At 52.2% G+C, this 24,992-nt stretch overlaps 2 protein-coding genes across 2 annotated transcripts in view; one reads left to right on the top strand and one right to left on the bottom strand.

Moving 5' to 3' along the window:
• Positions 1-24,992, bottom strand: part of syn3 (synapsin III) — a 68,830-nt gene that overhangs the window by 9,365 nt on the left and 34,473 nt on the right. The window lies entirely within an intron of this gene.
• Positions 11,904-24,951, top strand: LOC115404038 (metalloproteinase inhibitor 3). The gene is made up of 5 exons (XM_030113175.1): positions 11,904-12,181; positions 19,190-19,272; positions 20,580-20,691; positions 21,788-21,909; positions 23,021-24,951. The coding sequence occupies exons 1-5, from the start codon at positions 12,055-12,057 to the stop codon at positions 23,216-23,218; spliced, it is 642 nt and encodes a 213-aa protein (XP_029969035.1). The 5' UTR covers positions 11,904-12,054; the 3' UTR covers positions 23,219-24,951.

The following is a 24,992-nucleotide window of genomic DNA, read 5'->3' as shown; positions in this document are numbered from 1 at the left end:
GCTGCTGGGAGCCACTGAAAACGCAACATTTTTTAAAACGGCTTCCAGGGTAGAACTCCGTCTCCGTGGAAACGAGGGAAGCTCTCCGTGGTTTCGGTAACCCTTTACTTGAAGCACCGCTGTATAACTGAATAACTATAAACACTCAGGAATGGTCACAATGCTTTATAGGATCAGGCCCTAACCCTAACCCTACGCTGTATAGTGGGTTATGAAGCATTGTGATCATTAATGAGTGTTTCTAACTACTTATAATGTGTTACACCGGGGGCTTCAAGTAAAGTGTTACCGTGGTTTCAGTGTGAAAAGCGCTCAGATCCGGGACGGCGTCATTAGAACATCGTTTTTAACATACAGGACATTTACACTGTTTTCAAAACGCTGCTGTGTGAATCTGAAGCTTTTCTTTAGTGTAGACGTGAAGAGGCTGGCGGGCGCACGGCGTGTGTGTGTGTGTGTGTGTGTGTGTGTGTGTGGGGTGGAAGGGGCTGCTGCAGCCACCCACTCCGTCTGGGCCTGCTCCTTCCAGTCACTCCCGGCGGCGTGGCGATGGCGGCACACCACATCCGGTCCTGCGCTTCCCGCCGATCCGCCGCCAGACGTGAACAATCAGAACGACTGTACAGGTGTCAGCTGATCAAACCCTGAAAAACAGACTGTTTGGCTCAATTTCAGACTGAACCTTTCCATCAGACATGCAGGAGACTATTCCACGGAAATACTTGGTGTCCTGAGCTGGTTTATATTCTTTGCTAGATTGTTTTACAGAACAAGTTTCCGTGCCTTAAAAAGAAAACGCCATTAGTGACTGTCAGCTCTCAGATGTGGAAATTCTGGTTTGAGACTTGGGCTTTCTGTTCTCTCGGTCCTCCGTTCCCAGCAGGAGTCTGTCGAAGGCATCCAGTGTGGCGAAGACGTCAGGACGTCACGTGCCGAAGAGGCTAATTATACAGCTGGTGATTCCTCCGGTCGTTTACAGGAAAACGCAGCAGACGATCAGATCTGGCACGCCATGGAACCGCTTCAGGGAAACCTGAACGCCCAGACCGCTGCACGTGCACGTGCACGGCTGTTCCTCGGCGGATGAGGTGAATCACGCTTCCCAAACGGCAGAACGCCGAAACGTGACGTTCAGGAACATTAAAGGCCTGGAACAAGCCGGAGCTCTTTAGACTCAGACGACACTCGGAAAACACAGTTTCAGCTTCGTTGCTGCAAATCTGAAGCAGCCAGTGAAGTTACTATCATCATCAACAGCCGTCCGGCCCTTTTAATATTAATGCTGAGAGTCTGTCTTCATGAAAGTGATCTTTAACAAATCTGTCTTGATAATCAAGACTAGGAAATGTAATATGTGGTTCGACTCGGCCGATATCAGTGACAGACTGTGGTCAGAAAACACAGAAAACCTGCTTTAAAAACCCAGCATTTTCTTAATACTTATAATAAACTGAAGTTAAAATTCAGGAAACGAGATTCCAAATCAATGAGTTCACCCGATTCGCGACGCTGTGAGGCGACAGGCTGCACATCCGCCTCAGTGATGAAAGATGAAACCAGAAAATTGTTTTGAATCCTGAAGTTGTGTGAAATTCCTTCCGTGGGAGCAGCAGGAGTTAAATTCTCTTATGAAGCGAAGCACATGGTGCATCCATCCCACGTTTATGATCTCTTAATTTTTACTACGGCCGCTCAAAGCTGCCACATCAAGGGGGAGACGTGGAGCGAGATGGTTCGGGCAGACGGCGGCGGGAGCAGGGGGACCCCGACCCACAATCCCTTTCAAGAGGAGTCCGACCGCAGCGGGACCAGAGACGGGCCGCCCACATCAAACCCCGCCCGGATCAAACGGGCCTCCAGAGACCCGCGAGGGTTCAACCCAGACGCCGGCTGAATTCAAACACCTGGCGGGGGGCGGGGGCGGGGGGATCTACCCAGTGAGGGCTGCAATTAATGGACAGGTGGCCGCTTCAAATGCACATTTATCACGCCGAAAACACTAGCAAGACGTCTCATGAACCGTGACGATGGGTCCGGTGAAGAGCTTCACGAGGAGAAACGGTGCGAAGGTGTAAAACGGGGCAGGTGAGGGTCAGTCTGCAGGTTTACACGTCTCTACTATCCTAAACCGTGAAACGTTTCACACACATTTCACACATTTTAGTTTGTACCTTTTCGGGAACACCGGTCCAGAAGTGTCCCGAGGCCCCTTTAGCCTGACATTTCCAGGTGTTTTCTCCGGTTTCCATCGAGATACAGTTTTCATAAAGCTTCCACGTTGGGAAGCGTTTTCAAAAAGTTGCATCATAAATAAAAAAATCTCAACAAAACTAGAGTTTTCAAAGGTAGTCATTTAAACAGGGCCTACAGCCCGAAGTAGATTTTCAGGGTCTACACTCACACTAAACCCAATAACAACAACAACACTGTGGAAGCTGAAGCTACATAACGGGACTTCTGAAATGAAAAAGTAATTCCACTGAAATCCACATCTACCGACAGGAAAAGCAGCAGAAAACATTTCTCTGGTCGGAAGCCGTTTTCCTGGGCTCGCTTCAGATCCCAGGCCCAGCTGATATCCATCTCCTCATCTGATCAGCATCTTTTATAAAATACTGAAGTATTCCTTTGAGCTGGAATAAACAGTCCATTATGGAAAAGTGCGGCTCTGATCTGGTTCTAGATGAAAACACACTGTCCCTTGCGCTTACGGAAAGTTTCCACTTGGGCTGTTGTCTTAGCTGGTATCTAAGATGCGCCGGACAAACACCCGGCAGGCTGGTTCATCCGGCCGTAAACCTTCAAACGCCAGTTTTACACATGTCCCCAAACTGAGAGTGACGTCAGGCCGACACACAGTAGTTCCTGAACAGCCCCCCTGTTGACAGACCCTAAAGCGTCGCCATGGAAACCCACTGGGGTCAACAGCCGCCAGCCGCCGTGCCGCAGTGTGTACATCCAGGGCCGCCTGTGGAAGCGCGCTAATTGCTGTTGTGGAATTCGAGCTCATCTGGCTCCCATTACAGCCGGTTCTGGTGTGTTTCCACGAGGGAGGCAGCTGTCTGGAAAACACCACCTCGCTGCCGAGGGTGGAAGTTTCCAGGGCGGACGATTCCCTTCACAACACCGAGGTGCTGACGGAAAAGTGACAGAGACGGCTGGTGGCGTCTTCTGGTGGTCAAACCACCTGCTTCCTCATCACATTCTGCTCGGTGTTTGGGAGAAGAGGGAACACAACGGCCTTGCTTTTCTTTCCCCACAGAAACAATGTTTTTATGAATGAGATCAGTCATGATTTAGAAGATAAATCACAAATATTTACATGTACGGCTACTTAAAACAGCACGGTGCAATAAAATAAAGCATAAAAAATCTCTATTGGAGATGATCTGTGACAAAGTCAAAGTCAACAAACGATAAAGTCCATAAACAGAAGTTGTGGGGGGCCAGTTGAAGAAATGCATCGAGTCACCATAAAAGCTGCAGCTGGAGCGGATTTGTTGGCTTCGTCACGACTCTAATGCAGAACAGTGAAAGGATTCAGTGGAAGCACCAACGCCCCGTTTACATGACGTTTCAGGTGAAAACACCTCGTTCGTGCATTTTCGTTACAGAGAAGTTTGACATTTACACGGCAACGTTTTGAAAACGATGTGGTTTTCATGTTGGGCCACTTGTCGATGCACGATTGAAGCAGTTGTTATTTTGAGTTTTATCTCAAACTCAAACATGAGCCGGTGGACTTTACAGCGTCCGGCTGGTAGTTCAGCACTGAAACAGAAAACCTCCAGAGAATCAGCTTCGTTCTTCATCATTTGATGGAACGGCTTTCTAAACGGCTTTGTGATGCCGTTTGTAACGCGGCGCTTGATTCCAATAGTCCACTCTGCTGCGACTGCGGTCACTACGTGGTTAACCGGCTGACGGACCTCATCCACTGTCAGATGGGATCGGCTCCAGAGCCCCGCCGCCCTGAAACAGACAAACCTTTCTGGACAAGCGCGGCGCCAAAGCCAACTGAAAACTCTTGAAGCTCTTCAAAAAGTCTAAAAGACCATTAAGAGCTGAGAGAAGCTGTCTTCACAGAGCTGTTTGTGACGGCGAACGCAGCAGCTCCTTGAGTCCAGTCTGGTCCTTTCAAATAAACAGACTTGTTTGAACGTTGTGCTGAGCACATGTCCAGACAGCGCTGGAGCGGAGCTGCTGAGGTCCAGCTCCTCTGCGGTCCGTCTAATAGCGACCCGGACAGGCTTTATTAGCGATAATCAATTCACTGGCCCACATTCCTGCTTCAGAAGAAGAAGGCCGGGCGGGCCTCGGAGAGCCGGTCCTGCAAAAGCCATCAGCGCCGTGCCACATTCCACCCCGTCTAAGAGGAAAAGTCATGTTCCGCTGCCATTTTCCAGAGGCTCCTGCAGTATTAGATCTCGGAAAAGCAGGAACGAGGCGGCGGGTTGCAGCTCTGGAGTCATCGTCCCGTGATGCACGGCGAGGACGGAATCATTCAGTCAGTCCTTTCAGCGCCGCGGCGTTGGCAAAAACAGTCGGCTGAGAAAGCCACACCTGTGAGCAGCGCGTCGGAAAACATCGACGGTGACGTCAAACGGATTTCTCTACACTCCAGGTTTCACTACATCCACACTGTTTTCACTGCTCAGGTTCAGGTGGGACTGCAGCTCGCCGCGGCGCAGGCCGAGGGTCGAGCGAGAAACAAACTCATTCGACCGTCCTCACTTACGTTCTAACGCACAGCCTGAATGGAGAAACGAAGGAAAACTGTCGGGTTTCAGTTTCTTCTCTCAATAAAGTGTAATTACTCTTTTACAGCACGAGCGCCTTGAAAGGATCAAGATGTATAAAACCACTCGAGCTTAGCGTGGCCGAGGATTACTGGAGGGAATCAGGCCTCGCCTCAATTACCGCTGGCGAACAAGTGCAGACACAGCAGCTGGATTTCCACATCCAGAAAGACGGACGGGAGCGCGTCTTTCCTGCGGCGCTGGAACCGAGACGACGCATCAACATTCATCAATATTCATTCACACAACTTTTACACTCGACCTATCCGGGTCAACAATTAATCAAACAAGCATTTCTTTGGCTTTCAGCAAGTGGTTCGAGGAAAATGAAGAATCCCACAGAGGAACCGGAAGAACATGCAAACTCTGCACTGACAGATCGGAGCAAATCTGCTTAACTGGTAAAATTCATTTGACCTTTTCCCTGACACAGTCTCTGTTTCATATTAAATCAATGCTTACTGGATTATTTTAAATTCCCGGAGAGCCAAAAGGAACAAACCCAGCGGAGGATGAAGTGTTTGCTCTGGTCTCTGGTCTCAGAAAGAGGCCAGAGCTGTGCTGCCAGTTCCACACTCTGTTATTATACGCTATCAAAACGCCATCAAGAACTTCTGAACGGCTGAATAAATAATTTGGTGACGTGACCACGTTTCCACGCTGGGCACCAATGTTTGTGTGGAGTGTCCGGTCTGGGTGTGATGGGGGATTCCGGCCATAACGAGTCAGTGTGGGATGACTGGCGTCCCGCTGTGGTTTGTCCAGCAGAGGCCCCGCCCGGCGGCGGCGCTGGCGGACGGCTCATCACCACATGACGGCATGGCTCCAGGGAAAACTCCCAACGACGGCTTATCACGTCTCCAAACAAATCAGGAGGAGACGTGGAAAGTCTCCAGGTGTCGTGTGCAGATAGCGTATCGCAGACGGACGCTAATTTACAACAAACTATTTCACGGCTGGACGGCCAGCGGTCCCTGAAGGCCCGGGCTGGGAAATGAGTTCAAAGTGTAATGAGATTACTCAGGGAAAAACTCGGCACGTCTGAAAACACGTCTCAAAGGCACTGAAGCCGTTTCTAAAGGTGCGGTAAGCCCGGATTTTAACAGAGACGCTGCTGTTAATGTGGTGAGACACTTTTCTTCAGCTGGCCCCCCACAGCTTTTACCTGAGGACTTCCGGTACGCCGTTTTACATTCTGAAACTCTTCATGAAGCTGCAATGTTTTTCCCAAACGGTCATTCCTAAATCTACTGCACAATGTTTCGCTGTATTTGATCAATCTCTTGTGAGAATCATGTGATATAAACGTTAAATCGAGATAAAATTTGACCAAAATTCCAACTGATTCCCGTATTTTTTGTCACGTCTTTAGTGTAGCTCGTTGTAAACTGTAGCCGTCCAGTGAAATAGCAGCCAAACCACAAAAGGCCCGTTTCTCTTGAGGTTGTGCTTCATCCCGGAGACAAGATGGACCCGTGAGCGCAGAGATGTGTGTCTTATCATAACCTCGTCCTTCGCAGAGCCTGGAAGGCGGTTCAGTAAGTTACCCTCCTGTGAGGACTGGTCTGGATTTCATTAGCCGTGCAGTGATTAACACTCTTCCTGCAGCATTCCGGACCTCCTTCAGGTCGTCGGACTGAAACCCGTCCTGAGCACGGGAGCTGGTCTTCAGGCAGAGGTTAAGTCTCATTCCCGGAGCGGTGACTCACTTCCTGCCGGAGTGTCCGGGATGGTTTGGGAGTGAACCGCACGGTAAACTTAGACGAGTCGGGGGAACAAAGCAGCGGCGGGGCGTCCTGACGGAGCCCTGTCATTTCTAAATTTAGCCCGGCCGGAGTCTCTCCGCCCCCTCCGGGCGGCACGTCAGCATCCTGACACCCCCGACCTCTGACCTCCCGATGACTCACTGAACCCTCCTCTGAAAATTAAATGTCTCCCTTTAACGTCCTCCCACACACACCTTCCCACTGCTGCTCAGGTTTCTGGGAAATCTTTTCTGTTTTTTTACAGTTTTCAGAACAGATGTTTACGGCTCTGAGCCGACAAACGACTTAAAACTGCTGATCAGGTTTAAACAAAATGCACCGCACTAAAACACGAAGCGACAGTCACTCTCGTTCAGAAAGACTCGTTTTAAATTTGCGTTTCTTCAAACACGTCTTGAACGAGTGTTTCCTTGCGTGTGTGTGTGTGTGCGTGTGTTTCCTCTACTCAAACAGAAATACGTGACCAATTGTTCCCTCAAAGCAGCAACAACTTAGTCAAAAAGTCTGTTTTTACATTTTTTCCGGCAGCCCAAGTCAAAATAAAATGTTCTCATTATGAAGTTTATTAAAATAAACAGGCCCGAGATTGAAATACAACATGGATGACCTAGTTTTACGGCACTTTTCAAGCGAGAGAGCGCCATAAATCCAAACTAAACAGACCGCTGCGCTCAGCTTTAAACCCACTTTAGGCATTCCCTCAACCTACAGGAATCCCCGGGCGCCGTTTCCACGCCGTCACACGGCCGCGCTGCGCTCATGGTCGGGCCCGGTGTCTCGCCGTCTCATGCCGTCATCCAGCGCGGTGGTTTTGTGGGGTTTCCTGACCGCGGCGCTGGGCGGCGTTCAGCAGGGGAGGAAGTCACTGACCGCTAGCCATGTTTTATTGTGAGGGGGGGAGGGGCGGGGGGTCCCGCTGTGACAGGGGTCAGGGGTCAGGGCCGCGTTTGCGTGTCCTCCTCTGATGTCTTAACGGCACGTCGGGTGAGACGCGCTCGGAGACGGCGAGCGTCTGAGGGAAAGTTCAGGAGGATCTGAGAGGCCGGCGGAACGAGCTGCGGCGTCCGGAGCGATTCCTCTCCCTGCAGACGGTTCTCCAGGCCGGGCTCTCCAGGCCGGGTTCTCCTGGCCGGGCTCTCCAGGCCGGGCTCTCCAGGCCGGGGTCTCCAGGCCGGGGTCTCCAGGCCGGGGTCTCCAGGCCGGGCTCTCCAGGCCGGGCTCTCCAGGCCGGGTTCTCCTGGCTGGGTTCTCCAGGCCGGGTTCTCCAGGCCGGGTTCTCCAGGCCGGGCTCTGCAGGCCAGGTTCTCCTGACCGCCCTGGTACTGATTCCCCTGGATTTGTATCTAAATCTATATTAGATCTGCGTCTTTACTCAGCGGTTCAGTTTCAGCCGTGGGCAGAATGAGGGACGGAAAGGAGAAGAATCGCCTTTTTGTCAACATTTTGTGTTTCATATTGAGAAAAACTAAGGAAAAACAGACACGGCACAGCTTTACCACCACTGAAATCAATAAATCCAGGTAAAGGAGAAACGGTTTCAGACTGAAGACACACCATACCTCAGCCAATCGCATCAGTTCAGCTTAACGTTACGAAGCGTTCCATCATCTTTCAGGGTACCACAGCGTGATGTTACAAGCGAAAAACCATCGTTTCTGCTAACATTTTGAGAATGTTGTGTCAGAGTCTGGACTGGCGGTCCCGTCACTGTGGAGGGCGCCACCGCTGCTGTCAATCACAGATGTGCAGAACGACTGTTTACTGCGGCCCCCGTTTCCATGGAGACGGAATCAGTGCTTTGGCAAACTTGCATTTCCCACCGTCTCCATGGAGTCGGAGCGTTTTCAAAAAGCTGCGCTCCCAGCGGGAGGTGGTGGAAGCGCAGCCTGAGCGTGTCGCTGAGGTCTGACCGCCAGCAGACGCCTGCACGGCGTCACACGACGCCGCTGGAACCGCAGCAGAGCTTCTAAAGAGTCCAGAAACGCTGTCTCAACCTCAGCTCCCTGCTGTACAGACAGTCCCCGTCTTCTTCTGTGGTGGCAGGTAAAGACGGCCTCTGGTCTCAGTGTTCCGTGCGGTGGATTCGCTCTGAGCCTGCAGGTGTTTTCTATCCATCAGACTGGGGAGGGATCCAGGCCAAACTGTGAGATCACCACCGTCCCCGCATCCTGAGGACGACAATCGATGCTGTGTTCCACCATTAATCACCGCGGTCCGGCCGGGTCTCCTGGCGGCGCAGAGCGGTGGTCGTCCGTCGGTCCCACCGCCTGGAGCAGCACGTGGCCCAGTGAGTCAGCGCCGGACGCTCTCCTCGCTCCCGGCGGTGCGATCCTCTCCAGCCTCGGCGCTTCCTGTGTCTGTTCAGCGGTTTGTCCTCTGGAGGGGAGGAGTTTCCGCCGAGTCGGCCTCGGAGGCCTCCGGCGCTCCACGCCGCTGGCCTTTCTCCATAACGGGACTTCTTTAGAGGAAATGACGGCACTGTGTTGCTGCTTACAGTAAGCCGGTCTACTTCGGACTACAGAGGCAGGATTCTGACTGAGGGCTTCATGCAACACGGCGAGCAGAAGCAGGAGGAACTCTGGTCCGGGAGCTCTCCATGTCGTCACAGCTCCGACGGAGCTTCCTCATTCGGAGCCCGTTACAAATTCTGCGCTCTGAAAACAGCTCTGATATCGATCTCATAGCAGAACACGATCGACGGGACCAAAAGGAGCTGATAATGAGCTTGTGATTGGGCGGAGACGCAGTGTGGTACTGTACACAGCTCCGCTGCGCCGGAATCCGCCACGCCGCCGCGGAGCCGTGCTGCCTTCGGAGGGCTTCCCTTCTTCAGCAGTCCGTCTGACGGCTCCTCGGCCCGCCTGATCCGGGGGTTTTCTCTGGGATATACGTTGGGAATGTCGGGCTGTTCCACCTCACAGCCGCATGCAGAATCCCTCCCTGCGGTTTCCTGCCGCCACCTTCCTGTCTTCACCGCCGCCGCCGCCGGGCGGACAAAGCGTGAATTCACAGAGCGCACACGCAAATGCCGAGAACGTGCTCGGATCAGCTGCCGGGACCTGGAACGACACCTGCCGGTTAACGTGTCCGGCCTGCTGATGAGGAGGACGATGATGAAGATGAGGATCACATGGCTCCTCTTCTCTGTTAGAACCAAACCGAAGCCTCGGAGAAGAAACAGCAGCTGCTGAGGATCAGGGAGGCAGACGAACGGCTGAGCAACGACCACGTCCTGAGGAGACGCCGAGTCAAGACATGAGCGTCAAATGGAAACGGAGGACGGTTCCTGCGCCGCTTCAGGTTCACTTCACGTACTGCTCAACGGCGCCGACGAGATGAGGGCGTTCAGAGCTCCGCCCCACGCTCCCACCACCGCCGAGTTCAACGCTGGGAAAACTGTCCCGTTTTCTGAATACAGGAAGAGTCGTTAGTCACTTTTTGAAGAGAGATTTCACACGGCGGCTACCTGGCACCCTGCTGAGCGCTGAAGAGCCCCTCCGCGGCCTGCAGGCTCAGATCAGAGCCAACGACGGCCCGTCTGGGGTCAGAGGTCCCCGACTTGATTATTTCTGGCTCCCTTATATAACAGTGGACGCCAAGCTTCGCTCCCGCGGCGATGACGCCGCTCCGATCCGCCGACCCGGGCAGCGAACGGGAGGAAAGAAGGTTTAATTGGCTAATCTGAGCGACTGTGCCTGGAGCTCCGCTGAAGCCTGAGCAGCCCGGGCAGCCACAGGTGCTCCCGGCTTTACGCCACTGATTAATTATTATGAGACGGAGCAGAGCGCGGCTCTCGGCTTGTGTAACGGCGCCGGGCGGGGGGCGCCGCTGCAGACCGGATCCGGTTTTTACAGTCTAATGACGGAGGCGTCGGGATGAGTCAGCGACGCGCTCCGCCGGTGAACCGGCACAACGCGAAAAACGCTTCACATCCAGACGGAGGAGCAGGACTGACCAACGGCTGGGCTAACGCTTCACCGGCAACCGCCGTTTAATTATGAGATTTTTTTACGCATAAAACTGTGAAACACAAATGTCATTTAACAGTTCAGATGCTGTTTCTGTCACATTTTTTCCTTTTATAACATTAAAATCCAATTTAACAACTGAAACAGGCCTCGCTCTGCAATCACTGGACTCCCAGTGGGAACGTAACACTGATTTTAACGCTGATAAATCCAAAAGAAACACTGGCTTCAGGAGCAAATACGCTGCAGCGCAGCTGCGTTTCATACGTGGAGAGAAATTAGCAGAAAAAAAGCTGAACGAGCTGAAAAGCCACTGAAGTGAGTTAAACAGCAGCATCTGAACACGAACTCAACACGGCTGTGGTCAAACAGCTATTTCCGACACTCAGCAGCCTCCAGGAGAGACTCTGGTCTCCAAGAGGCTAACTTGAACCAGAGGAGTCAAACATAAGGTCCGAGGGTCAGAACCGGCCAGGCAGCAGCTCTAATGTGGTCCAGCAAATTAAATAATAATAATAATAATGCAAAGAAGCAACCCACTTTTCATTTTATTTGTGAACACAAAGTTATTTTAAAAAAGGATGTTTAACTCTTAGTTAAAAGGCTCTTTTATAAAAACACAAGTCAAACGGGTAAAACAGGGGAAAATAGTCAAAACCACAATAAACGGGGGGAAAATCCCGTTGAAACAACCTACAAACACCTAAATGACTTTGATCTCTAAAAGAAAAATTGAGGAAAACAAACTAAAAAAACTGCCTGACAAGAGGCCAAAACGGTTAAAACTGCTAAAATGTCAAAACCGTCTCAAAAGAAAAAGGTTGAAGGAACAGAAACAGCTAAAAACCTGCTGATTTACCATCAGACGTTTTAACTGAAACTTCATGAATAGTTTCGGTTCATACACCAGGTCGACCGCGGCTCCAGTGAAACTGGACTTGGTGGAAACGGTGATGAAGGTTCAGGATCTCTGTTCTCGCCTGCCGGCTGTGTTTCATGCAGACCTCTAAGTCCAGAGTGCTTTTATTTCTTCTTTACTGAACTGTTTCCCGTCAAGACGCTGCACTTTATTGTGTTTAATTTAAATAAAAAGAAAAGTTGGACACCTGGCTGTGCTGCTCTCTCTCTTTTCCACATATTGATTCTTCTGTTTGGGGAAATGAGATGAAAAAGTCAACAGTCTGTTTTTTCTCTTTCCCTGTTTTATTTGGTCCTTCTGGGAAAATAAGACGAAGCGCGTGCTGAGGTTCCAGCGCTGCCGCGCGCCGCAGCGGTGGAGGGGGGCGGGGAGGGAGGGGGCCACCGGGAGGGGGGCGTGGACGTCGTCCGGGGCGCGCTATATGTGCGGCTGTGCGCCTGTCCGGGACCGAGAGACGGACGCGCTCGAGCGGAGGAGAGGACCGGAGCGGAGCGGCGACACTCGGAGCTTTGACTGTCCGGCAGACGCAGCGCGGATCCCGGACTCCGGATCACGTTATTCCAGCGGCGTGGGGAAGTAGCTTTCCCGGGGAAGAAGGAGCGATGCGGTCGGCGTGCCCGCGCCTGGTCAGCCTGCTGTTCGTCTTCAGCAGCCTGCAGGTCCGCCAGACGGAGGGCTGCTCGTGCGCCCTCACGCACCCGCAGGACGCGTTCTGCAACTCCGACATAGGTGAGCACGCGCTCCGGCTGAGACGTTACTGAAAACAACAATCTGAGCCCCCCCGGCTCGTTCGGAACTCAACCCTCCTCCCGGAGCCCGTTAGAAACGGAACAGGCTGGATTCTAAACGCACGAGCACGCAGCCTGTTGTCCCGCTCCCTGAGCCGCGCACCGTGTTTCCCTCCGGCGGCAATCTGCTTATTTATAGGCTGCATCCTGTAACGTAGAAGACGCGGGTAATCTCTCTCTCTCTCTCTCTTTTATTCTGGTCACCCGGGGACATCACGGTGCGTCACGCGCAATTAAAACCCGAGAAAAGTGATCTGCATGTCTTCTAATCATCACCCTCACTCCCTGCTGCAGACATGAAAATTGTGTGTGTGTGTGTGTGTGTGTGTGTGTGTGTGTGTGTGTGTGTGTGTGTGTGTGTGAAGTTTACAGCAAATTAGATGCAAAATCTGTGCTTTGAGGCTGTGGCTGCCTGCTGTGCTGTGACAGCAGACTGAAGGACACTTGGTGTTTTTTTTACTCTCTTGACATTAAATTCCAGCGGTACAGTGCGGCGTTTCGTGCACGGCTGTGCTCTGAAGGAGGCCTGTGAACCAGCAGCAGTTGATAATGACCCACAGCCAGCCTGCATACTTCAGATCCCGCTTATTTATGTGCAGACGCTGGTATTTGGGCGTCCGGCAGCCTGGTATGCCGGGCCTCGCCGAGTTTCAGCAGCATGTTGTCACGCCAGCTTCTCCCGCGCCCCAGAATAATATGAACTCCGGGTCTTGATTAGACTGGAACGCCGGGCCGGCCTGAACACTGTTTTTGGATAACACGGCTTCAAACCTGAGGATTAGGTGAGCGAGAGAGAGAGAGAAGTTTCCAGACAGGCGCTGGAGTTGTTCTCCAGCAGAGGCTTTTTGTGTGTCAGCATCATTTGACCCCAAAACGTGGAACCGTCATGAGGCACGCTAAAACCCTGACACACAGCCGAACAATAATCTCTCAGTGTGAAGTGAGCGCGCACACACACACACACACACACACACACACACACACACACACGGTGTGCTGGCATTGGCTCGCGCCGTGTGGAGGGCAGGACTCGTTCCTGCTGAAACTCTCAACAGCCCTGATGTCACCTCTACTGACGCTGCACTACCACCACTCACCACTAGAGGCTGATGGTCAAGATGGAAAAATGACCGTTTCTAAGAAAAAATTGTTCCATTTTTCCGAAATCCTCTTGAGAGCGATAACCCTGAGTTGAACACACAGCTGAATTAAGCTGCGTGACTTCTGCTCAGCCTGGACACACTCGACCTTCAGGGTCAAACGAGAAGCGACACGCTGGCCAGGACCGTTTCAGACGCTCGTGCGTGGCTTTAGCCGCCTCCACCTCGTTTCCACTTTGGAAGATTTTGAACCTTAGTCGACTTATGCACAGCTAGGCTAACTCTGACCTTCCCTATGAAGTGAACAGGATTGATTTGGAGCTGCAGGCATTTTCCTGCATGACGTTCCAGTTTTCAGCTACTTCTGGTTATTGACCACACATCGGTGAAATCCATCTTCCATATGACTGAGACTTTGCAGTAGGAACATGAGGTTATGAAAAAATGAACCATCTTTCCCGCTCTTCAAACTGTCTTCATTTACTTTCGTTCTTTCCCGGAACAGTGAGACTCACAGACTCGACATGCTTCTGAAACTTGGAGGCGGCAGCCAGCCTGTCCTGGCGGCGCTAGCCTCTCCGCGTAGCGCGTTAGCTTTGGTGAATCCTCTGTGGCGTATCTGAAGGAGCTGCAGATTGATGTTAGGCTTCTGAGCGTCCTGCTTTTAGAGACGGTTGAGGGAACAGGACAGGGGCACTCTGGGACGGCAGTGCACCCGCCTCCAGCACTCTGCAGCCCAGTGACCCGGCGGGACTGGGTCACTCCTGCGACGCCTCTCAGTCCTTCAGTCCCTCGGATGGTTCGTGGTTTTGGCACCGGCTCCGTCTTTCCAACGGAGGATCTGGGACTGATTTCAATGGGGGGGTAGTGATCAGTTGCGGGCGCCGCAAATCCCATTTTCAGGGTCCCGGCCAGGCATGAAGTGTCCTTTGAAAGCTCGCGGTCCCACTCGGGCCGGGCTCCTCTGAGGACGCCGTTCTGAAGCTCTGGCCGGATGCTCGGAGGGGTCGAGGCCGGAGCGTCGCCGACTGACTTCAGTCAAGAGAACGAGTCCAGTTTCACCAAACGCCAGTTTGTTCTCCCTCCGAATGTCTTTTCCTCTCGGCTGAGCCCAAGGGCCACGCTCACGCTTTCGTCGGGTCGCGGAAAACAACAACGCGCGAAGCTGCGACGCTAATGCAACAAGCGAGGAGAACCCTGTAATTCTCACCGCCGACTTCAAAGGCAGCCGGCCCGAATCTTCCCAATTTCAGACCCGCAGTGGAGTTCAAAGCGCCTCGCTCTTGTTTTCTTGGCCCTGACCCATAATCACCCGCAGGCTCTCCGCTGGATGAATCACAATCAGGCTAAAGAGCTGGAAATTGGGTTATTGCAGCCTGCCTCCCTTCACTCGACTAAATTCATATTAGAGTGTTTAGGAGCGTGAACGTCTGGTTTCTGGCTCCTTCTGATCACCCTCCGAGTTCAGCCTGAGCGCCGAGCGGCGACCCCGGCCGCCGCCTTACGCCCAGGCCGGGCGGGACACGATGAGGTCCTTGGTTAAAGCGGCCCATTCACAGGGGGAAAGTGAGCAGCGCTTGTTTTTCCAAAGCGAGATTAGAGGCCCGGCATTAAGCTCTGACCCTGAAATTTAATATCACAGAGCGCTGCGAGGTGACGGGAACAAACCTCCACACACTGGCGCTGTGAACCAGGTTAGCTGCCGGGGATTAGCGCGATACGCGTCTCTGCCGGGTTTGGGTTTGGGAATCAGGCCACAGGAAGCAGAGGGAGGTTTAGGGCGGCGAGCGGCGGCGTTATCCAGCAGGTCGCCCGCTCTCAGCCGTGTAGCGTTTAGCTCTCGACCCCCGTCCTCCCTATCCTCAGGTCAGCAGGTGAGACATGATAACCGAATCCTGATTGGAGAAGCTGAATCTGACTTCCACACTTTTCCTGACAGTCTGAATTATGAGGAGATGCTAAAATGTCTGATCTCTGACCAGCGACGGGCGACGACTTTGAACTGGTTCTGTTTAAACGACACATTGACCTTCACTGACCTTGACACAATGATGTCCAAAGTGAAGTAGTATTTCAGTTTTGGGGAAATTTTCCAGGTTTTTTTCAGGTTAAATATATAAATAGTTGCCAAGCCTGAGAAGAAGAGGTAAAGAGCGGAAGAGTGAGACGGATGAACATGTAAACGAGGCCAATGCAAAGCAGGGAGGCTCAGATAATGCCAGGCCAGGTGAGTTCTCACGGATCCTCCCTCATTTAGAGGAGGAGGCAGCCACGGCTCCTCTGAAGCTTTAAATGCTTCGGCCAAAGACCACGAAAAGGCACCAATTTCCGCCGAGACAAGTAGCATTTTTGAGGTCTGCTGGCTTGACGGTAGCATTTAAAACGGCCGGGTGGTTGAACGTTCCCATGGCCCGATTCCCAGAGGAGCTGAGGAGTGTTACTGTGCCGCCTCTAGAGGAAGATGCTCCTTAATCTGGAAGTGTGAGGAAGCAGAAGTCAGGAAAGTGGCAGCGGTTTCTTCAGTAAACAGGAGTTTGGTGAAACAGTAACTGCGAGGACGCCGGCCAGCAGGAGACCCTGAGGCCCGTCACAGGACTTTCATAACAGTAATCAGCTGCGTGCGCCGTCCCGCCCGCCGCCGTGGACGTTCTGGGTTTCTGCTCCGGTGTTTTCCGCCCGGCGCTGCGGCCCACCGCGCAGATCCAGTGTCAGTGTTTATTTTCGAGCGTGGCGGTGTGTCATCCTGAGAATTCCTCGTCCTCCCACTCGCCTCCTCAAGCTTGGACAACTCGCTGCATACTAAAATCACAGTCGCCGGCCTGCTGCCTTGCTTTCTCTCCCTCTTTCACACTCACACACACTCTCACACACACACACACACACACACAGCGCTATTCTCGTCATGCCTGCAGTTTGCCACATTGTACGTAGGCTGAAATAAATTACATGCTCACCTTCAGATGGAGCATTTGCATTGGCGCTTGTGTAATCTGCTGCTCGGGGCCAGAGAGGCAGAGTGAAAAATGGATTCTTCCTCTTCCTTTCCTGTCAGACCCCCGTTACCTCTCTGATCAGGGAAAAAGCCTCCCACTCTTCAGAATGTGTGTCAGATGCTCTGCAGAAGACGAGTTGTTGTGCGTCACGGCGCTGGCCGAGTGAGACGGAGACATGGGCTTCAGATGGACGACGTCTCACTGCTGAGCCGCGTTTTTAACACTCCATTAGGCCACAAGTCGGCGCTATTGGTCGTTTTTGTAATGAAACGGGAGCGTAGAGGAATAAAACACTAGAAATATGAACAAATGATTGCTATTACACGTGATCCTCAACTGCAAAACTACAAAATCCCAGAAGAATATCGTCTGGGAGGCAATCTAACTTTACAAGTAACTCAAAATATATCAGCATGGTTACTCTTGTGCAACAACAGTTAAATCTGTTCTGTTTATTTCCCCAAACAGCATTAAATACTGTATCCAAAAAACAGTCAACAACAAGCTTCCAACTTTTACCACTAGGTGGAAGTATTGAAACTGATTTTCAGTCATTTCTTCCAGAGAGGAAAGCGAAGTTACGTTTCGGCCACGACCTGACAAGGAACGGATGAAATGACTTGATAGAAAAACACTAAAATATGAAGCTAAGTTTAGCTGTTAACTGAAAATTCTTTTAGCCGTACAACAAAACGCTAAACATCACACATAAGCAACACGTTTCAGCGTCCTTTTCCCTGCATATGAAAGAATGTTAGCTACTAGCTATCACACTCAAATACCCGAAAAACTCATGCTAACGTATTCACCAGCCGTCACGTGGAGCCGAGTTGTTCATCCATGTGATGAACGTCTGCAGACGACACGGTAACCATGGCAACACTCATACCTTCAGACGCGCCAGCAGAGACTGGGTCCGGTGAAGCACTTGTAGCGTTTACAGATTTTTATTTGCAGTTTAACTTCAGCGTGGCGTGAAAGTGGGTTGGATAAAGACTCGTAATGAAGACTGTTTGTCGTGAGCAGGCGGCGGTGCGTAAATATAAATGCTGAGTGCAGCGGAGGTCAGGAGGTCGCTGCAGTGGTGTGTGTGTGTGTGTGTGTGTGTCCGAGCAGCTGAGGCCTTTCACACATTCCTCCGGGCGATGCCACCATCGCCGGCCAATTAGTGGCGGCCGTCCAACAAGCGGGGTCCTATCTGGAGGCGAGCCGTCCCCCGCGGCCGTCCAGTTTTGGGGCGAGGCTTGAAAATAACAGCCGCAGTGTATTTAACCGAAATCTCCCGGTGTATCGGCACATTCCTGCGTAATGGCGCCGCCCTGCTGCTGTGATCGCCTGTCAAACAGCATTCGGGTGCGTTTAGCGGAGCGTATCGCACTGCTGGGCTCACATCACAGGAGCTGGCAGATTAATGGATGAAGTGCTGCTGTGAGAGGCTGGGAAGCGCTGAACTGTAGGCGTTCATCCCGAGGTGACCTGAGCTCGGCCTTTCCTTTCTTCGGTACGTTTAGTGAGTGACGGCTCAGAGCTGGGAGTTCGGGACAGAAGCCCCTCGGCGCTCTGCGGAGCAGGCAGGATGTCGGTCTGACAGCTGGCATGAGGTCTTCTTCTGTCCCGGCTGGAGCTGATCTATAAGATCGACCTCGACTCAGTAGAGAAGTGATCAGACTCATTAAGGCATCAGGATAAAACCGGACTGCAGACCAGACGAGCAGGCTGACAGGCAGAAACCGGATTATTCTAACATCTGAACCCTGATAACAGCTCCGAGGGTTTAGAGCTGAGATCTGAGGTTCTGACGCATAAAAGGCTGCAGATGCCTTCAAGAGCTGGAAACGGATCTAAAGATGTTTGAATGCTGTAAAATGGGAGAAATGTTCCTCAAGTGGAAGAAAATTAGTCTGAGTGCTCAAGGAAAAGCAAAGAGAGCTCAAACTGGCAGTGTGAAAAGCATCAGTTCAGCTGGAGTGGATGTGATTATCGTTCCAATTTCTCTAGATTGTGGAAAAAATACAAAATGCAGGCGCTGCTGGAGAGAGAAGATCTGAACTGAGATCCATGTTCTGAAGTGAAAACGCGAAACTTCCCGTGCCTGTTTGGCCGGCGTTATCCAGATATTGATTTTTAATACGTGAACATATTTATTTTCTTCTCCCTTGTGCACCGTGTCAGCAGGGTTAAACAGGCGGCCCTGCTGCTCCTGAAATAAAATAAGATGTTCGGAAGCATTTAAATAAACTCTGGGTTCACACGGGGGACGTCACGTCCAACATAAACGATGGGTCGCCGCTTTTGGGCGGCCACGCCGCATCTGCTTCCTGTTTGACTCGTATTTTTAGCCCCGCTGTCGGTTGTGGGACGGCCGGAGACACGCAGCCTGCCCGGAGACGCCACATGACTCGTTTCTTCCACCGGTCAAAAAGCAGAGAAGCTCCGCTCCCTCCGGGGAACGCGAGCAGAACGTGGCGGGAAATTCCAGCGGGCGGAGAAAACAAACCCGGTTCTGCAGGACCCGAATAAACCCGGGAGCTGTGGCCTCGGCGGCGTTTACACGAGGCTCCTGATAAGATCTCCTCATCCTCCAGAGACGGAGTTACGGCGCTTTAATCAGCAGAACTCAGCAGCGGTTCTCTGGTTATCCGAGTTCTTATCTACACGGAGACGGAGGGGAACCGTATTACAGGCAGATCAAAACAATCCAGCTTCAAACAGGACTTTTAACTGCGGTGCCAACCTGGTTCTGAAACGCCATGTATCGGGGGGGGGGGGGGGGGTGTTTGCCGACGCCCCCTACTGGCCGAGGCGGCGCCTTGCCTGACAGGTCAGGAGGAATGTGACCGTCTTCTCTCTCCGCAGTGATTCGAGCTAAAGTGGTGGGCAAGAAGCTCCTGAGGGACGGACCTTTCGGGACGATGCGCTACACGGTCAAGCAGATGAAGGTGAGCGTCGGACGCCGCTTCCCAGAATCCTTTTCATGGCTTCAGAGCCCGAGTGGGACATCGGACAGAGAGGTGTCAGGAGTGACGAGCACCGTTCCACTGATCCTACTGGACACATGAAGTGATGCTAATCCCAGTTTGAGATCACGCCTAAAAGCAGGGATGTCAAACATAAGGCCTGTGGGCCAAAAACCGGCCTGCAAGAGGCTCCAATTTGGCCGGCCACCAAGCAAACTGTAAAACATTTCAAAGAAAAACTACTCTTTTAAACAGGTTTATTCAGAGTACTGAATACACCTGTACACAAAACACACCAAAACAACACTGAGACCCCAGTGGCGACACCGGCGATGCTGAAATGAAAGCTAGCTAACTAGCATTAGCCTCAAAGTCTGTTACAGGGAGTTTACAAAAAAAGAACACGTGGAATCAAGTAGGAGAGTCATTTCTGTAGCTCTGGAGATGGAAAACTGCTGAACTGGAGTGCTAACCGCTACACCACTGTCCCTTTGTGAGCTGAAGAGGCTGCCGGTGACTCCGCCCCCTCAGCTGCTCAACATCCAGCCTGAAGGCCGTTCTTCACCTCCTCTATATTCTTACATAACGCTGCATGTTTCCGCCGCTCGGACGGGAGCCAGGCCGGAGGATTAGCCGGCTTACGGGCATTACAGCTCCGGCAGACTCCTCGCTGCGAGTGTAAACACTTGGCCAGTCGAGCGCCGCATCCCCGCTTCGGAACAAAAGCATTAAGTGGCCTCTTGTTGAGGCACAGCAGTCACCACTGGAAGGATTATCCCCGGAGTGAGAGGTGGCCTTTGCACCTCTCAGGTTATTTATTTGTATCGCATGAAGAATCCCGTTCCCTCCAAACTTCAACAGATCCTGTGAGACGCTCGCCTCCGGCGTTCCCCAGGCTTCAGTACCGGTTTGTTCTGCTTCTCTGGCAGCGACGCGTCTAAACAGGGATTTCCTGTTGTTTCCAGACAAATAAATTACACTGGAGGGGAAAAAAAATAAAAACACACGCAGTTCGCAGAAGTGGAAAACATTGGCTTGAAGCTCCACATACCTGGCGTGAGTGAATGGAGCTAATGTCCGGCGGCAGAGCGGTCCGTTACGCAACGTAACCGCGTTATCTGTGATTGGGTTAAGAGCGGAGCCGGATTCTCCCCCGAGGTATTTCTGGAGAAATGTCATCTGATGAAACCAGCGCGCTCCGTCATTTCTGGCGTTTTCTGAGAAGACGCCGGAGCTGCCGGGGATTTCCGCTCCCGGTCTCACGAGCCGCTGTCCTCCTGTCTTCACAGATGTACAAAGGATTCGACAAAGTGCAGCACGTGCAGCACATCTACACCGACGCCTCCGAGAGCCTGTGCGGCGTCAAGTTCGACATCAACAAGTACCAGTATCTGATCACAGGTGAGCGGCTCCGGGACTCCTCCTCATGTTGAACCATCAGAAAACTCTTATTTTATTAAGCAGTCATGTTGGCGAGCAGCTAAGGGTTAAAAAGGACTTCTTATTCTCAAGCAAACTATTTAAACGAGAGTCCAGCATTCCAAGTGTGTTAGGAATGTCTCCCCCGGGACGTCTTCATCTCTACTGTCACACAAACTTTCCTTCTATTTATACCGCTCGCCGCTTTAAGAGACGTCCGGGGCAGAAAGCGCCGTTTCCCCGTCTTTCGCAGCTTGTAACGAACAGGCAAACAGGAAGCGGCCGGCGTTTTCCAGCACAGGCATTCTGCGTTTTACGAGTTGCTATTTGCAGCCGAGGTGCCGTTTACTTTGGACTCGCGGCGTTTCGGTGTGTAGCTGTCGCTAAGTCCCGACCTGTGAATACTGTACCGGCCGCCGCCCGGCCGGCGTCGCCAGGCACCGGCGGGCCGTGTTTCTCTCGCTGCCGGCAGGGCGTCTATAATAAGTCCCGCATACGATGAGGAATGCATTGTGGGTAATTTGGCCTGAACCCCGCTCCGATCGGGCCCGGCGTGCCTCGGCCCCGATTAGTATTTTGGGCGCATGTCGAACACTCAACACCCGGTAATAAGCCTGCGAGAGACTCCAGTAATCTCCGCCAGATTCCCCCGTGGTGACGGCACTGAAGGAGACGCACGGCGGCGAGCCGCCACGGTCTTGAGCGCCGGCGGGATTCAGAGGCGCACCTGTCCCAGGAGTCGGTGAGCTGCAAATGATTCTGGGCCGAAAATAGACACCTGCCGACCTTTGGATGTTCAGAAATAGGGGTGTCGGTTCGAGGCGGGCTCACGGTGCGAGATCGTCTTACCGCAGATAAACAAGCCGGCCTGCTGGAGCGGCGCGCTGACAGGATCCCGAGTTACACGGCGAGGATTATGGAATCGTCTGAATCGTGAAATAGCACACATGACTGTGTCACGCAGGATCTCTTCAGCCGCAGCCCCGTGAGGTCTTGATTAGCTTTCTGAAGCTCACGGCGCTCGCACGCCCGACTCGTGAGGTGGAACTGACGGCGGCCTCCGTTCTCTCCCCCGCAGGTCGAGTGTACGACGGCAAGGTTTACACCGGACTCTGCAACTTCAACGAGCGGTGGGAGCGCCTGTCGCTGGCCCAGAAGAAAGGCATCAACCACCGGTACCAGCTGGGCTGCGGCTGCAGGGTGAGTCTGAACCGGGGTCGAGTCAGTTCAGCTGCTGCGAGCCAGCGAGGCCGTCATGTTTATAAAGACTGCATCGTGAGGTTACTGTTCCCACTTCCATAAATCCTGGATGTTCAGCAGAGGCGGGGAAAACAACTTTTACTGCTGTCGCTGGGAGTGATGAGGTAACCGGTCTGGACGGCGCTCAAGCCTTCATTCCTCGTTTCGTGTGTCTTGAATGTGGCGCTCGCCGCCGTGCAGCTGCCGTCCTACTGTACGGCGGCGTTCCGGACATCTGCTCGCGCCATCGGCCCCCGTCAGGATAAGTGGATTAGGAGAGCGCCCGATTGGTTCCCCGTGCGGGCCGGCGATGGCGAGCGGCCCAGAGGCGTCAGGAGAGACGCCGTCCGTCAACCAGCCGCCCAAATCTGAGTCCGTGAGCGCGAGCGGCATAAACAACGCAGCTGAACACGCTGGCGTTCCTCCACAAGCGACGACTCACTGGATAGCAGGAAGTGTGCTGCGCTGGCTGCAGAGTTATTCCCGGAGGACCGATTCAGCCCCTCCGGCGGGGAAGTGGAGTGGAGCGCCTCCGAACCGCGGAGCCCCGGCTCTCCAGGCACGATGGCCCCGATGAGAGGCGAGCTCATTGAATCCGCCGCATTCACATCCCGACGAGTGGCGGATGACTCGGCTCCGGCTCCACATTCACGGCCGCGGGTTTCTGAAGACGCGTTTTTGTGCGAGCACCTGGAGGAGTGACGCACGGCGGAGGCTGGCAGGAATCTAATTGAACCCTTCAGAAACGAGGAAAAGTGCTTCGCTTCAGGAAGCACAAAACATCCCGAGTGCACGGGTTAATTATTTAAAGAGCCGTCTTTTTTCTAACACCTGATCAGTTAGAAGTTCTGCAGCTAATGCAGCAGTCTTTTATGTCAGTAATCGTATTTCCTCACACTGGTTTAAACTTCAATACAGAATCAACGGGTGGAAGATTCTGCTAAACGTCCCGTTTGGTCTGTGATATGAGAGAAAGGTGTTGGTGAGCAGGAAGCGACCTGCTCTGCATGCTGCTCAGAACCCAGCGCTGGGTCTCGGCCTGACGTGGACTGCTCTCTGTCTCCCCCTGCAGATCAAGCCCTGCCACTACCTGCCCTGCTTCGTCACCTCCAAGAACGAGTGTCTGTGGACGGACATGCTGTCCCACTTCGGCTACCCGGGCTACCAGTCCCGGCACTACGCCTGCATCCAGCAGAAGGAGGGCTACTGCAGCTGGTACCGGGGCCTGACGTCCCGCGACAAGACCGCCATCAACACCACCGACCCCTGAGGCCCCGGCGCGCCCCGAGGCCACGCCCGCCGCCACCTCCCCCGACTCCGTCCCATCCGCCATCACCGCCAGAGTATTCCGGGACTCTCGAAGCTCACTCGAAAAGAGCCAATCCATGACAGTGGCTGTCCCTGGCGCTCCCGACAGAACCAGTCCCGCTAGTCTCACACAGTCCTGGCCGAGCGCCGCCAAGGGGCCAAATAACAAGATGTCAGATCCTCCTCAGCTCCAGATATTGATTCAAACAGACTCTCGGTCAGTGGGAAGCCATGTGGAATTGGACGTGGTGCCGATCTGCGGGGTGTGCCGTGCGGAACACTGACCCTGTCCGGTTCCTTCATGATGGTAGAATCTCCGCTCCCCTGAATGTTTGCTGTTTAACTCATTTCCCCCGTCTATCGAGCACTGCAGAGTAAGAGAGAACTGCAGCGCCACCGTGGGGACGGACTGTTGATTCTTGGTTTTTTTGCAGAGATAGTGAGACTTTATTTTTTGCTGTATATAACATAAGCTACAGAAATCAACTCAGCTGAAACCTCTGTCCTACAGTTATTTATATATCTATCGGATTACTCCATAGCCATGTGATTTAGGTGCAGGAAAAAAAATGTATAAAAGGACAAAATTCCATTGTGAAATCCACCACCGCATGTTCAGCCGTCCAGAATGAAGGACCAGCGTCTGCACGTTAGATATTATGGTACTTCATTTTTTTTTCTGCTTCTTCATTTCCCCAGACCGGTACTCGACACCGACCCCACCAAACCGCAGAGGTTTCAGAGAATGACATATTTTCTAAGTGTATATTCAATCTTTTGTATTTAACTATTTGAAATGGAAGTTATTCTAAATGCCGTAACGTTATCGTCACTAAATTCATTCGTCTCCACCTGTTCCCAGCTGAGGTGTTGTTTCTTGTTTTCCTTCGGTCCATTCCATTAACGGACACAGAGCGGCGGCGAGGGGCGGAGCCTCACGACTAAAGAGCGTCACGAACAAACACCGGGGACACTTTTTAGATTTACCTTCTTCTTTTAGCGCCCTCAATCTGAAGCTCGATCATTCAGCTCAGTTTGGACTGACTTTGCAAAAGTTGTTTGATTCACTGGTATAAAACTATAAAAACAACAGATTGAAACAAAACCGAATTGGATTTGTTTCATTCTTCACTTCCTGTTGGATGAAAAGATGCAAGAATGAAGTCAGAAATCCTCTGGAATTCCTGAGAATGCAGATGAATAATTACATTTTATCCAATATATAATAAGTTATGTGTTTTGCTCCCAATATAACAAAACCTTCTGGATTTTATGAAGCGTTCCCGAGCTGCAAAAGCAGAAATTAGGTGGAAAACATTGCTCCTTAAATCAAATTTTAACTTCAAAAGTTTATTTAATACGGTTTTTTGAGATAAATCCTGAATGAATACTCAAACTGCCTTCCTAAAAGGGGAAAACACTGAGCAAAGCGAGTCTGTGTGGAAGTGTGGCTTCTCTCCCGCCGTGGCTCCTCTGTGTCGTTATTCTGTGTGGTTTGTGTAAATATACTGTCTGCTTAACACAGAAACACTCGGTGGAGTCTGATCCTGCAGAAGAAGAAGCTGTGTACAGTCCGTGTGGAAACGCTGATTCCTGAGTTGTGTGGGTGGGGCTTGTTTCCTTGTAGGGGTTATAGAAATGTTTGACTTAATTCTGTGTTTTTTATTTTTATAATAAAGATTTAATGAAAAGCGGGAGGCCTGTGTGTGACGCTGTGTTTTCTTGCTGTTGGAGGG

Source organism: Salarias fasciatus, chromosome 17 (genome assembly GCF_902148845.1).
Source record: "Salarias fasciatus chromosome 17, fSalaFa1.1, whole genome shotgun sequence".
NCBI classification, from domain to species: Eukaryota; Metazoa; Chordata; class Actinopteri; order Blenniiformes; family Blenniidae; genus Salarias; species Salarias fasciatus.
This window is presented reverse-complemented; position numbering and strand designations above follow the sequence as displayed.